The sequence below is a fragment of the Drosophila virilis genome, chromosome 2 (genome assembly GCF_030788295.1).
Source record: "Drosophila virilis strain 15010-1051.87 chromosome 2, Dvir_AGI_RSII-ME, whole genome shotgun sequence".
Taxonomy (NCBI): Eukaryota; Metazoa; Arthropoda; class Insecta; order Diptera; family Drosophilidae; genus Drosophila; species Drosophila virilis.
This window is the reverse complement of record NC_091544.1, coordinates 13,450,862-13,464,746: the sequence shown is the minus strand read 5'-3', so window position 1 is coordinate 13,464,746 and position 13,885 is coordinate 13,450,862. Positions and strand designations below refer to the sequence as shown.

Below are 13,885 nucleotides of genomic sequence, written 5' to 3'. Positions count from 1 at the left end.
ACATATCCCTGAGCAACTCTGTTCGCATACAGCCCTGCCTACGATACAACCCTGTCAAATTCTCGTGTTCATCGCGAGCGCCTGTTTGATTTGTATTGTCGACTTTGCCTTGCTGGAAATTGTGTGTGTAATATGTAAGGTATTTATTTGTAATAAATAGATTAATTATTTACAGCCCAGCTACATTAAACATATTACTGTGACTCAAGCTGACTCTGGCATTACGCTTATTGCGTTTTATTGCCATACCAAAGGGAATTTACCGTTTAAACGCTGACCTTGCAAGTGCTCGAATTTAACATTTTCCCAACAGCGAGGATTGAAAATAACATAAAAAAAAAATTAATTAAAAAGCAGCTCCAATTGCAAAATGTCTGAATTGGATTGGGATGATCCAAACTACGTGGAGCCGCCCGCAAAATACTCGCAATCCACATATAACGAGAATTACAACGACGATTATTCTCGGGGTCGGCGCAGCGGCGGCAGATATGACAGCCACAATAAACGCGACAGAGAGCATCGCGAGATTTACAGTAACAAGCGTCGCGATAATTACGAAAGAGATGGAAACGGCTCCATGAAGAGCGCTGCCGAGCACGCTTTCAGCGAATCGCTTAAAATCTCCACGGACATGGTGGGTCGAGTCATTGGACGCGGTGGTTCGAATATAACGCGCATTCAGAATGAGTTCACAGTGCGCATCAATGTAGATAAAATCGATCTATTGGTCAAGGTGTCTGGTAATTTTCAACTAAATGTCAGCGATGCTGTGAACGAGATACGCAAGCAAATCAGCGGCAAGGGTGGAGGAGGAGCGGGCTACGGCCGTTCCAACGATGGAGGCTATGGCCAGCCTGATGGAGGCGGCGGCAGCTATGGGCGTTCCCATGTTGCTGGCTATGGTCGCTTCGACGAAGGAGTCAACGACTATGGTCATTCCAACTATAATAGCAATGGCGGTGGACAAAGCAATTATGAGTTTACAGCGCCGACAGCACGATCAGAAACTGCAGCCGATGGCGACTTGACGGGCACCATCGACTGGGAAGGCCTGAACAAGGCTTCGGTAAGTCACAGCAAAACGAAGAGTAGTATTCAACTAATGAAACCATTGTTAACAGAAAATAGCCCAGGCTGCACGCTGGGCCAAATGCCCGAAATTGACAAAGGATTTCTACAAAGAGTTGCCGGAGGTGGCCAATCTGTCCGAGGCAGAGGTGGCACGCATACGCATGGAGAACAACAATATTAGTGTTTCGCATGTCTTTGAAGCGAAGGATGGCGAAACCCCAACGCCCATACCCAATCCTGTATGGACTTTCGAGCAATGCTTTGCCGAATATCCTGATTTGCTGGGCGAAATACAGAAGCAGGGCTTTGCGCATCCATCGCCCATACAGGCGCAAGCTTGGCCCATTCTGCTCAAAGGTCATGACATGATTGGCATCGCTCAAACGGGCACGGGCAAAACGCTTGCCTTTCTTTTGCCCGGCATGATACACACCGAATACCAAAGCACGCCACGTGGCACACGTGGTGGCGCCAATGTCCTGGTCTTGGCGCCCACACGTGAGCTGGCGCTCCAGATCGAAATGGAGGTGAAGAAGTATTCCTTTCGCCAAATGAAAGCGTAAGTTCGGCGTTTGCTATTGCGCTTGGAAACAGGCATCTGTCCATAAAGTTTCTATAGATTGTTGTCTTCATTTTGAACAGTGTTTGCATCTACGGCGGCGGCAATCGTAATATGCAAATTTCGGATGTGGAACGTGGCGCTGAGATTATAATCTGTACGCCGGGTCGTCTAAATGATTTGGTGCAGGCCGGCGTTGTCAATGTGTCGTCAATAACCTATCTGGTGCTGGACGAAGCGGATCGCATGCTGGACATGGGCTTTGAGCCGCAGATACGCAAAGTTCTGCTTGACATACGGCCGGACAGGCAGACCATAATGACATCGGCCACCTGGCCGCCGGGTGTGCGACGTTTGGCACAAAGCTATATGAAGGATCCGATACAGGTGTGCGTCGGCTCACTGGATCTGGCCGCTACGCATTCCGTTGAGCAGGTCATTGAACTTCTAGAGGACGACAGGGATAAGTTCCATGTGCTTAAGTCGTTTGTCAAGAACATGTCCAAGACGGACAAGATAATTGTATTCTGTGGCCGCAAGGCTCGCGCCGATGATGTCTCCAGCGATCTATCCCTGGCTGGTTTCGCCACACAATGCATTCACGGCAACCGGGATCAGAGCGATCGTGAACAGGCTATTGCAGATATTAAATCGGGCATAGTACGCATATTAATTGCCACCGATGTGGCCTCGCGTGGTCTGGACATTGAGGACATAACGTGGGTGCGCCACAATTATATCATATCTATAACTGTTAATCCTGCTGTCTGCTTTTAGCCATGTCATAAACTACGATTTCCCACGTAACATTGAGGAGTATGTGCATCGTGTGGGTCGCACGGGCAGAGCTGGACGCCTTGGCACGTCCATTAGCTTTATTACACGCGACGACTGGGGCATAGCCAAGGAGCTGATTACCATATTGGAAGAGGCTGCACAGGAAGTGCCCGAGGAGTTGCGTCACATGTCCAAACGTTTTGCGGCCATGAAACGTCGTGCAGCCGAAGATGATGCGGTTGGAGGGCGGGGCGGCGGCCGCGGTGGCGGCCGTCGTGATCGTTATTAAATCTGACGAAATTTGTATTCTGCTGTAGAGCAACAAGGATTATTGTTTTCAAAACAAAACAAGACAACGCATTGAAGCGCTCGAATTTATAGTTTTAAATATGTACTTAACCAGCATATGCAATCAGTTCCTAGATTTCCAGTGTATAAAAAATACATTAAACAAAGAGAAGTGTAGGAAATGTATTATAAAAATGTAATTAATTTGCAACTCCTGCGTATTTTTGCAATAGCTCCTGCTTGCGCTTTCGCAGCAGCGCCTCCTGCACATCCTGTTGTGTGGGCACAGGTACATGGGCAGTGAAACGTGGCGCCAGCAGACCGAGCGGATCATTTTCCGCAGCACGTGTTTTGGCATCTTCGGCAGCTTCGCGTGCTGGCCCCGAGAGCGGGTAGATTTCGTCATCATCCTCCTCCTCCTCGTCGATAATGCGACCATCGCGTGCCATTTTCTCGCGCCACTCCTGCACCGCCTTTTGCAGGGCGGCTCGCTCAATCTTCTCCTCCAGCGGTATCAGGACGCCGTCCTCGTCGTCGCGATAGCCATAGTATTCGGCGTCAATGTCTTTCATCAGTTCGGCGCGCGTTTTGCGCGGCGGAGGCGGTGGATCCTGTTCGAAGAGCTCACGCACACCGGGCAAATCTTTGGCCGCGCCAAAGTATTTGTAGCCACGATTGCCCGGCACCTCACGGCCCTCGGCATCAAACATTTTGGGGCCATAGCGACGATAATGTGGACCGCCTAGCGCTGATATTTGATTCTCCCAGTGGCGCTTCTCGCGCAGCAGCTTGTTGATCTCATCGTTGAGATCGCGTATGCGAAACTCGCCCAAGCCAGCTGCAATCTGGATGTTAGCTTAAAGATTCCACATAGACAATATAACCATCACTTGCCATTTTGAATTTGTGCTACTTTCTTGGATATTTCACGTATAATCTCCAGACGAAATTTCTCACATTTGGGCAGGCTGTGACACTCCGATGCCAAGTAAGGGCGTCGTTCCTTTTCACCCGATTCGACTTCCTTGGCGGCTCGCCAACGCGCCAACGTTGTCCTGCCGGCAGCAAAATAGGTAAGAGTTAAATGCAGGTGTTTCTTTTAATATACAGCATACTTACATTGCCTTTTCCGCATTTCTTGCCTGAAATGAAACAGTTTTTATTGAACATTATAATAGTTTGATTAATTAAACGTTTACTTACCATTTTTATTTATTGTTTATATTTCAGATTGTGGTTGTTGGTCGATAATTGATCGAAATATAACGTGAACTGCCATTCTCCACGAAATACATATTCGATTACTAACATCGATTATTGTTCTGCTGTTAAGTAACAGCTGGCTCTGTTGTGGACTTTGACTGCTCGCAGCTGTTAAGTTCAGTTCGTGGCTGAACGCCTGCATGAAGCAAATTTTTATATCGTTGTTCTGCAGTAAAGTGCATACATTTTCGAAAACTATTGTGTACTATTGTGTAAAGTGATAATGCAAAATATATAACAGAAAAGGCTGAAGAACATAGTATTTGTAGCGAACTAGATGAAAGAACAATATTGCCATTCGCTCATTTGATTCAGTAGTTCGATTAAACGTGCTCCGATACAACTTTACTGCTGTTTCGCCTACGCCATTTATTTGCAAGGAAAAATTAAATTAACAAAACAGAAGAATCATGCTGGCGCTTATCAACAGAATCCTGGACTGGTTTAAGAGCATCTTCTGGAAAGAGGAGATGGAACTGACGCTGGTCGGCTTGCAATTCTCAGGCAAAACCACCTTCGTCAATGTTATTGCAGTGAGTATGCTTTTTTTTTTTTTTTAGCAAATAAGTGTGTGTGTGAGGCGGCGGCTGTTCTTTGCGGGCGCGGAGGTAAGCAGAGCAGTGTGCCGCAAGCTATGCCAATGCAATAGCCAGAGGAAGAAACCAATAAACTAAATGCCTTGGACAGAAGGAGAAGCGCGGGGCGCCAGACACAAATTGTGACAAATCGAGCGTTGTTGTTGTTTGGCCGTTTTCTATTGATTTGCCTTTGTTTCTAAATACGTCATGCAATTATCAACTTTTTGTGCTGTTGATTTTCACAGAGTTAACAATTGACGCTCTGCTAACTTCTTTTAGCACTCATATTTATTGTGTCTGGCGTTAATCAATACATGGCATACACATATTTGCATAAATGACGACATTATCAGCTCCCCAGCACATAGTCTGCTCCATTTACTGATAAGCAACGATTCGGACTTAAAACCTGGCATCTAAGCTGCACACAAAACAAATAATATGCGGACGCCTTTGTTGTGAGTCATGTGGCTGCAGCTCTATAGAATGTTTAGGTTAATTAAACTCCCACAGTGTTACCTCTAGAGACGAACCAGTTGCCCAGCTGCAGCAAAAAATCTTAAAACATATATCTTACATTTTATATAATATGGGATTTAGAAAAGTTTGCACCATTAATTTATAATACATTGAATAACTGTGCTGTAGAAATCTGAAAACCTCAAACGAAAACCTGGGCTTATAGTTATGGAAAACAAAAGTAAACAATCGAATCTTAAGACGAGCAAAGGGCTTGAGCTGTGAACCCTACATCAAACCCTTTGGTTGGCATAAATTCTGTATATTTGTGATAAGTTATCTCTTAAGCTTTAGCAGGGTATGAATTTAACTTATCTATGTATGTCTCTTTCACCCGCAGTCCGGTCAGTTCGCAGAGGATATGATACCCACAGTTGGTTTTAATATGCGCAAAATCACCAAAGGCAACGTGACCATCAAGGTCTGGGATATAGGGGGCCAGCCACGTTTTCGTTCCATGTGGGAACGCTACTGTCGCGGCGTGAATGCAATTGTGTAAGAAACTCAGCTTTATCAAAGTTTTTTTGTACACTCACATTACCCGCCTTATCTTTTATGTATTTTAGTTATATGGTCGATGCGGCCGATTTGGACAAATTGGAAGCGTCACGCAATGAGCTGCACTCGCTGCTGGACAAGCCGCAGCTAAATGGCATTCCAGTGCTCGTCCTGGGCAATAAACGTGATCTTCCAGGCGCTCTCGATGAGACCGGGCTCATTGAGCGAATGTGAGTGCTTGCTACATACCATATCTATATATATATATATATATGTATATATATCTTTAATTTCTTGCTTTGCAGGAATCTGTCCAGCATACAGGATCGGGAAATTTGTTGTTATAGTATTTCGTGTAAGGAAAAGGACAACATCGACATAACGCTGCAGTGGTTAATTCAGCATTCGAAAAGCCAAAGTCGTTAGATTATAGCCTAACACACACACACACACACACACACACACAAAACACAAACACACACACATTCACATTCAGATATAAACAAATTTATGCACTCTCTCGCATACACATTGAACAACTAACTTAATTTGCAGTATATTAATTTAAAGTAGACTGTTAATTGATGTATGAGAATGATTCTATGAGCAAAAGTTATTGCAATGGCTCGTTATGATTGTTGGCATGTGTGTGTTTGTATGATAAATTGTAGATCGTGTTCAAGTGTTGATGGTGCAGTGCATAGAATTCGCGTTAGGTGGGCGGGAGTAGCTCGTCGTTAGGACCAAAAATCTCGAATTGTAATTCACAAATGACAAAGGACTAATGAAATATAGCCAACGGATTCTGTATAAAAATGAATATAAAAACGCAAGCATACACACATACCTACACACACACACACACACACACACACAAATATATATAATCTTGACTTATACAATCACATTGTACACAGCGAGAAATCGCAAAGTATTTTGCATAATGATGTGCTTTCACCTCATACAGCCGTTGAATTTGGTGTCTATCGATTTGTTGCTTGTATGAACAATAGTTAGGCTTATGTTTAGTGTTTTATTGGTGTGATTATAAACTATTGATTTTTTTATCATTTTATATATATATATATATATACATAGAGATATACAAATACAAATTATGATTTACATATGTAATAAATATGCAAATATTTATATTTATAGTTTACATTTTTGCTTAGCGAAAATTTTTTAAAAATGAAATAAGTTTGAAAATATACACAAAGTACATACTTGCAACACAAGTCAACAAATAGAATGTTTGCGAGCTTAAATGACATTGCTAAAGAAAAACGTATAATTATCAAAAACTAATATTTAATACTAATTGATATCCGTGTAAGATACGTGCGTATACCTATTGTTCTGTTTCTGTATCAGCGAATTTTGTGAGCGTTAACTTTAAATGCAAGCGCCGGCACGCTTTATGTATGACATCTCATTCACACACACACACACACATAAACACAGACGGCTAAATCAAGCTTATGTACTATAATTTATATTTTAATATGCAATTCCAATTATTAACAACATTATCTAACTGACAAAGAACACGCCCAAGAAGCGAACAAAGCATAACTAATAAAGACTATTATAAAAGAACAGCTAAAACATAGAGAATCCTATTAAGACAATGATATTCATATGTGTGAGATGCGCTGCAATTATTTCAACAATAAATATGTATGTATGTGTTTTGAGCTAAGCCCTAAAGTATGCAATCAAAAGACAAAAGTATGCTATAAGACGAACAGATAAGTTACTTTTGGTTAAGATAAGTCAAAAGTGATCTTAATTCCTTTTTACGCAGACTGGCAATCTTATCGCATTTTAATAGATCACATGGAATGTTGTAATTCAGCTAATTAGAATACATGTTCAGAGGGAAAATATCTCAAATTGTCTAAGGCTTAAAGTTCGGCAATAAGATATTCGCCCGAAAATGAGAATTGGGCGTGCCTGTTTCATTTGCTGCCTTCAATCTATATTGTTTATTTTTGCGTGTTATATGTTTTTGAAAATTTACACAAATTTGAACAAAAAAAATGTTATTCATTGATTAAATTTAAACTCTTGTTATGTTCGTTAATTATATCAAATGGAATGTAAAGTAATTCAATTTTTGTGAGAGTCTTAGTCGACTTTTAGCATTAGTTTGTGTTATATGTGTTCCGGAGAAAGGAAGGAATCCATTCTAATTTCGCCGATTTCTGCTGTCAAAAGTCAGGATAAGCGCTTCAAGGAGTTGAGAACAAGGAATAAAGAATGGACAACAGGTATGTTTATTTTCAATTTTATCTTGTATAGAATATCATACTAAGCTCTACTTGGTAGAATCTCTATATTAAACTAGACTTACTTCGTAATGAAGCTTTCTTCGGGGTAAAGAGTGACAGCACTGAGACGGGGTTGGGCTAAATTCGATCTCATTGAGGGAGTGTGGACAAAATGTTGAATATTTGCTCATTTACTTTTTTATTATTCATAAAGAAAAAAGTTCTAATAATACATTTAAGTTGGGCGTACATCGGAAGTTAATGAAGTTATGCTCAACATCGAACCCGTACGATGCCGGGTAATTTCTGTATATTTATCGCATTTAAAAAACACTTAAAAGTAATTTTTATAATTTTTATACATAAGTATAAGCATGAGTGCACATTATTATATATTTTTCATGCGCATTCGTGATGGTTCCAGTGCGATAAGAACACTGCACACAACTCTCAGACCCATGAATCAACGAGAAGTGACAACATATTTTGTTAGCCTAGGCCCTAAAAAGGGTCATCAGCTATTCCGAGCGTATATTGAACATAATTTATAGCCGCATTTGAGGCGCTGCACAAGACTGGTAGTTGGCCACCCAGTTGTCGGAGCAAGTCAACAATTGATCGATGCCACAAATGCGAACGAATCTGAACGCATAAATACTCCTAACTGAAACCCAACACAGACCAGAGCCCTTTGGCATTGCAGGCTGGCAGGCTGGCTGGCTAATTAGAAATTCTGTGTGCAGCGGCCGTGTTCCAGGAATACGTGTCAAGTGCCTGGGCCCAAGTGCACTGACTGCGGCTACGGTAGGAGCCAACTGTGCGACACGAGCCGTGTGACTCATAAGCAAATATTCTCATGTCTGGGCTGTTGGTTTCCTGCTTCCTTTTCGGCCGCAGCCGCGTGCAATGCGCAACAAGTTCGCTGCCTAAGTCTTTTGTTTTGGTTAGCCCCCCCCCCCCCCCCCCCCCCCTGCGCAACCATCTCAAATAATTCAAATTGAGTTAATTACACTTTTAAATGCTGGAAATTAACATTGCGCCGATAAGCATCTCAGCTGCTGATATGCCTTTTTGGCTGGCTTGCTGTTTGGCCGCAAGCCACAACAACATAACTGGCCATAATTTGGCCAAATCCAACAGCGACAACGGGTCGCTTGTGCTCGTGCTCATAAATTTTCATAAACATAACAAAACATTACGCATACACGAAAGAAATATGCTAGCCAGAAACTAAATTTCAATTATGTTTTGTGGCTATAAAAAAAAAAAACCAAAAAACAAAACTTAAACTCTAGCTATTTAATGCGATTTCTTGTGCGACTTGTGCTGCTTATATAATGACATTAAAAACATGCCAAAAAAAAAACAGACAAAACTAAAATGCTGCTGGCAAGCAACATTTAAATATTTTTGCATGCCAGCGTTAAGCACAACACAACGGGAACGCAATGATTTGTATGCGCCACAGACGTCAACGCCAGGCACCAGCCCAGCCCAGCCAGCCAGCCGCGTGACTCCTTTGATATAAAGCCGTCAAAGCCAAAAGCTGGTCGGGGTGTTGGCCATAAATATGCGCAGAGCCAAACTATTATATATTAATAACATATTAATTAGCCAATGTCAATGCAATACATAAAGCATATCACATATTATATACGATCTAGCCAAAATACTTATCTGCCAGTTGTACTGCGGCCTTATAATGCCTAAATATATTTTAATTGCAAGCACTGTGGGTCTCCACAATGCTGGGCCCACCAAAAGTGTGTCTGTGCCCAACATGCTGTGCCACCTGAAAAGTTCCTGGAATTGCAGCACTAAAAAGAACAAAAAAAAAAAAAGAAAAGGAAAGGCTGGCTAAAACAATAAGCCCAAACAACAATAACACCAACAACAACAACAATAACAACAACAACAAGAACAGCAGCAGGCATAAAGTTCAAACCTTAACAAGATGAACAAAAGACCGAGCCCAGACTGCGACTTGGACTGAAGCTCGAACTTGGACTCGGCCCGGCTGGCTGGCTGAGTGCCTGGCTGGCGTACTTGGCAGACTCGTGGGCAACAATTTTCATGTTTTTTGGGCTGTCAGTAGCAAATATCGCTAAAAAGCAACAAAAACAACAACAACCAGCAGAAGTGCTCTAGTCGGGCAGATACCCTGCATATCAGCTGCTTTATAAAGCATATACATGCGGCTATGCTGCTTCTTCCCTTTGTACCACGCCAGTTCGGCTCTGATATTTCGATTTATATGAAAGCGTAAACATTTAAATATGGCTTAAAAATGTATGCCTCATCACTTAAAATGATTTATTTTTTTCTTTTTTTTTTTTTAAATGTTGCTTTTGGAAATATTTTTTTAAGGGGAAATGTTGACATCTATTTAAATAGACAGCCAGTTTATTGTATGTGAGTCTTAAATTTTTTGGGCTAAGCATAATAATAGTATTATGAAAATATAGGAATACATCGAAAAAGTGGAAGATTCTACTGAATACGAGAATATATATTTCAAATTGCAAGTGTTTAGGTCGTAGTTTCTGAGTAGGTGTCCACTTCTCACAGACATAGCTGGATCGACTTAGTTTAACGTCCTTATAGGAGGTAGATGTTGCATAAGTATGCGTAAACACATCATACCCATTTGGGGCATATGCAGTGGGCTTAGGGTATAACAACAGGATACGCTGACAAGAACTTGGCCTGACAACCGGGCAAATGCAAATAAGTTTGTCTCACTGGCTTTTCTGCTGAATTGGCCAAGTTAAGCTTAAGCAGCGCCCGCCTATGCTTGATTTCCACCTTCGGCTGCAAGTGTGTGCCGCACTCTCTCTCTCTCTTTCTCTCCCGCTCACTCTCTCTCTCTCTCTCTCTCGCTCGCTCTGTTTCTTTTGCGCTGGAGAATCTTGGCCTCGTCTGCCTTTTGTGTGATTTATCGTCTTTTATCGGCTGCGCCATTTGCCTTAGCCGGCTGCAGCACTAGGCCATAGGTGAACCATAATTCACGCAGCAATTGCCAAAGCCAGGGCAGTGGCAGGGATCGTAGGAGGAGGAGGAGGAGCAGTCGCAGCTCAATCCCCATTGCTGCACTAATAAAGTGCTCAGGTGTGAAGCTGCGTCGCAGCATCTGCTGCCAACGCTTGCTTTAATTGATGACAACATCTTGGAATTTTTGTTGGTATTTCTGCGCTCAAGTTTGTCTTGTCGCCTTATTTCACACTCGCATTCCAGCAGCAGCAGCAGCAGCAGCCAGACCAAGGGCAGCCAGCTGGACCGGGCAGCCAATAAGACTTCTTGGCGTCTCTCCCTCTCTTTCTCTGGCTGAGATCTGTTAAATAATGAAACATTTGCACGATACTGGAATCGTATCTGGCGCTGGCAAAGTAGCCATTGCCACAACAATCCACATCCAACATCCACACAATCCGGCATAGCCCAGCCAACTGGGCTGCTGCTGGAGATGTTGGTGGTGGTGGTGCAACATATCGTACAAGATTTCCGGGAATTGAAAACTGCTAAAAATCGTGTTTGATTTTATACGTTTCGCTGTTTCTCTCCTGGCCTGGAGTTTGCCTCTGGTGCATGCAACAGCAGTAGAAACTGTAGCTGTGGTAGCTGCGGCTGCGACAGCGACTGTGGCAGATACCTGTAGCATCTACGATATGCGTCGTGGTTCAACATGCAATCGCAACAAACGAAAGCAGCTTGTTAACTAATTAAAACCGAAATATATGCAAATCAAAGGACGCTGATACGACGAAATCCAACACAAAAACCAACCAGCCAGCCAGCCAGCCATCCAGCCATCCAGCCAGCTCGTAGCCAAAATGTTTTTGGCTACCGTTTGGATGTTGTCCTACCTATCCTGGTCGCAGGCACTTAAGTGGAGAGCAGCTGCCAACTGCCATAATGCTGACAACACAACTAAATAGCACAAAGCGCATTGTCCAAAAATTAATTGCAACATTTTGGTGGTCTTCACCCACAGTGCGCATTGACGAGTCGCCACCAGAACCGGACTCGAATATGCAATCAATTCAAATGGATTTCATACGAAGCAGCAGCGATTTACGACAATGCCCACAGAGTCCAGGCCCAGGGCAAGGTCCAGGTCCAGACGCAGCCTGCCTTTTAGAGCGCTTTTATTGGGTTCATTGTCGAGCTACGTGCAGCATCCCCAAGGGCCTTTAGGGTCCAAGTGGTGCGGGCGGGCTGACCATCGTCTTCGTCGTCGTCGTCGTCGACTTGGTCCAGCTTCTTGGTCGCCAAGGTGCGGGACATATGTAAAACAAGCCATGAACAACCGCAGCTTCAGTCTGGCCAGGCAGGCAGCCAGCCAGCTTGCTAGGCAGTGGGGCAAAAAGGATTCGGAAGTGAAATTTATTTTGCATATCGCCGCCTGACAATGCCCCCAGTTGCATTGTCTCAGCGTCCAAAGGCAAGTGCTCCTGGGAAACTTTTGCGCATCGCATTTATCAAGCTGCAGTCAATTTGGCCAGCGAGCTACGGATTGTCGATTGTCACTGGGAAATTATCCAATTTTGTGCCTTCGGCATTCAATTGCGCCTGTCAATTTACAAGCCAGATTCGCGGACCCCGGACGAGTAGCTGTCAGTGTGATGAACGGGCCGAGCTGTGTGGTCGGCTCTGCCTTGAGGGGGAGCAGGAGGCATCGAGCGGCATGGTGGTGGCAGTAGGGAGTGTACAGCGGGCCTGTATTGGCTTGTGTTGTGCCATCTAAAATCATAATCGCTGATCAGCCGCATTGCCTTAACCCTTAGTCCAGAACAACTTAACCCTCGCTCCCGACATGCCCGACAATTGCTTCCGGAGATGCGTGCCAATTCATGCAATGCCGCGGCAAATATGCTCGCTGCAAAGGGTATTCTATATATATCCATGGTATTTGTACTACGTAGAAAAAGACGTCAGCGAAGCCACAGATAATATATATATATATATATATACATATATATATATAAATGCCTGATCAGTCGATATGTCTGTCTGTTTTTCTGTGCACAGCATTTGCTCTATTCGCATGAAACTTTCGAAAGGTCCGTCTTTTTGATGCAGGCTATATCTATAGCTGCCTAAGGAATGATCTGTCGAAATTTGAGTTATATTTTAATCTTAAGCACGCTTGCCACTTATATAAGCGAAATCTTAACTCAACTTCGGACAACCCTATCATATAGCTGCCATTGGAACTATGAGTTGAAAGGAGACTTATTGGATGACTAATGATATCTGTTTGTTTTTCAAGATGTGTTAGCAAAGTTCAGCCCTTGCAAGCTTATAAGCAAAATCTTAGTCACAGCAGACAATCAAAGAAATACGCAGGCCGTGTCTGCTAGGGTATTCAGTCGTCGGTGGTACGATGCACAACAGTTTTTAATCGTTTGCTTTTTTCGGCATATTTTGTTGCATTTTTTATTAATTGCATCAAGATCAACTGCAGCAGTGAACGCCGCCAGCGCCAAACTTGTGAAAATATGATAAAAAAAAACGAAAAAAAAATTCGCTAATGAGTATTTACCTTTCGCACAGGCATGGCTGTGGCTAAGAGGGGGACGGTGGTACGGGGTAGGGGGTACGGCTACGGGGCGTATGCTTAATACTAGATTAATATCGCAAAATTTCATGTGCGCTGAACTTAACGGCTGATCGCTCATAAAATTAATCAAGCTGCTTTAGGCTACTTTAAACGTTGCCAACATTTTACATTTATTTTGTTATTTTTTTTTTTTGTTGCTCGCCTGCCTGTTATTATTTTCACATACTTTGGTGGGATTTCCTTACGTTAGCAAATTGCTTTTGTTATCGATGCAAGCGGGCGAGTTGAATGCACTCAGCATATATCCATATCCATATTGTTAGCTGCGACGGGTCTCACGTACAGGCGAACGGGCGATCGACTTATCCCGATCCCCGTCAGGTCTATGGCCCTGTGGACGACGTGCCATTTGTTACATTATAAAATATAATAAATTTCTGTGTGTATGTGTGTGTGTGTGTGTGTGTGTGTTGGCTTGGATTTGCCCATAAAT

The 13,885-nt window shown here is 43.1% G+C and overlaps 3 protein-coding genes across 3 annotated transcripts; 2 read left to right on the top strand and 1 right to left on the bottom strand.

The window, feature by feature from the left end:
- Positions 1–64: 64 nt before the first annotated feature.
- On the top strand, positions 65–2,909 carry LOC6631001 (probable ATP-dependent RNA helicase DDX43). Its single transcript, XM_015172079.3, has 5 exons — positions 65–139; positions 210–1,069; positions 1,125–1,633; positions 1,717–2,352; positions 2,411–2,909. Exons 2-5 carry the CDS (start codon positions 371–373, stop codon positions 2,697–2,699), a joined length of 2,133 nt encoding a protein of 710 aa, XP_015027565.1. The 5' UTR covers positions 65–139; positions 210–370; the 3' UTR covers positions 2,700–2,909.
- On the bottom strand, positions 2,857–3,993 carry LOC6631002 (pre-mRNA-splicing factor ISY1 homolog). The gene is made up of 4 exons (XM_002053912.4): positions 3,902–3,993; positions 3,818–3,840; positions 3,593–3,753; positions 2,857–3,536 (listed from the first exon to the last, which is right to left on the bottom strand). The coding sequence occupies exons 1-4, from the start codon at positions 3,902–3,904 to the stop codon at positions 2,899–2,901; spliced, it is 825 nt and encodes a 274-aa protein (XP_002053948.1). The 5' UTR covers positions 3,905–3,993; the 3' UTR covers positions 2,857–2,898.
- Positions 3,994–4,094: 101 nt separating this feature from the next.
- On the top strand, positions 4,095–6,959 carry Arl8 (ADP-ribosylation factor-like protein 8). Its single transcript, XM_002053913.4, has 4 exons — positions 4,095–4,494; positions 5,399–5,553; positions 5,625–5,786; positions 5,862–6,959. The coding sequence occupies exons 1-4, from the start codon at positions 4,372–4,374 to the stop codon at positions 5,980–5,982; spliced, it is 561 nt and encodes a 186-aa protein (XP_002053949.2). The 5' UTR covers positions 4,095–4,371; the 3' UTR covers positions 5,983–6,959.
- The last annotated feature ends 6,926 nt before the right edge of the window (positions 6,960–13,885 follow it).

Coding starts and splice junctions, on each gene's coding strand:
- LOC6631001 (XM_015172079.3), top strand. CDS start 371: ATGTCTGAATTGGATTGGGATGATCCAAACTACGTGGAGCCGCCCGCA. Junction 1,070..1,124: donor AAGGCCTGAACAAGGCTTCG/GTAAGTCACAGC, acceptor CATTGTTAACAG/AAAATAGCCCAGGCTGCACG. Junction 1,634..1,716: donor TCCTTTCGCCAAATGAAAGC/GTAAGTTCGGCG, acceptor CATTTTGAACAG/TGTTTGCATCTACGGCGGCG.
- LOC6631002 (XM_002053912.4), bottom strand. Junction 3,754..3,817: donor AGAAATGCGGAAAAGGCAAT/GTAAGTATGCTG, acceptor TGCTGCCGGCAG/GACAACGTTGGCGCGTTGGC. Junction 3,537..3,592: donor AGTAGCACAAATTCAAAATG/GCAAGTGATGGT, acceptor TCCAGATTGCAG/CTGGCTTGGGCGAGTTTCGC.
- Arl8 (XM_002053913.4), top strand. CDS start 4,372: ATGCTGGCGCTTATCAACAGAATCCTGGACTGGTTTAAGAGCATCTTC. Junction 4,495..5,398: donor CCTTCGTCAATGTTATTGCA/GTGAGTATGCTT, acceptor TTTCACCCGCAG/TCCGGTCAGTTCGCAGAGGA. Junction 5,554..5,624: donor CGCGGCGTGAATGCAATTGT/GTAAGAAACTCA, acceptor TATGTATTTTAG/TTATATGGTCGATGCGGCCG.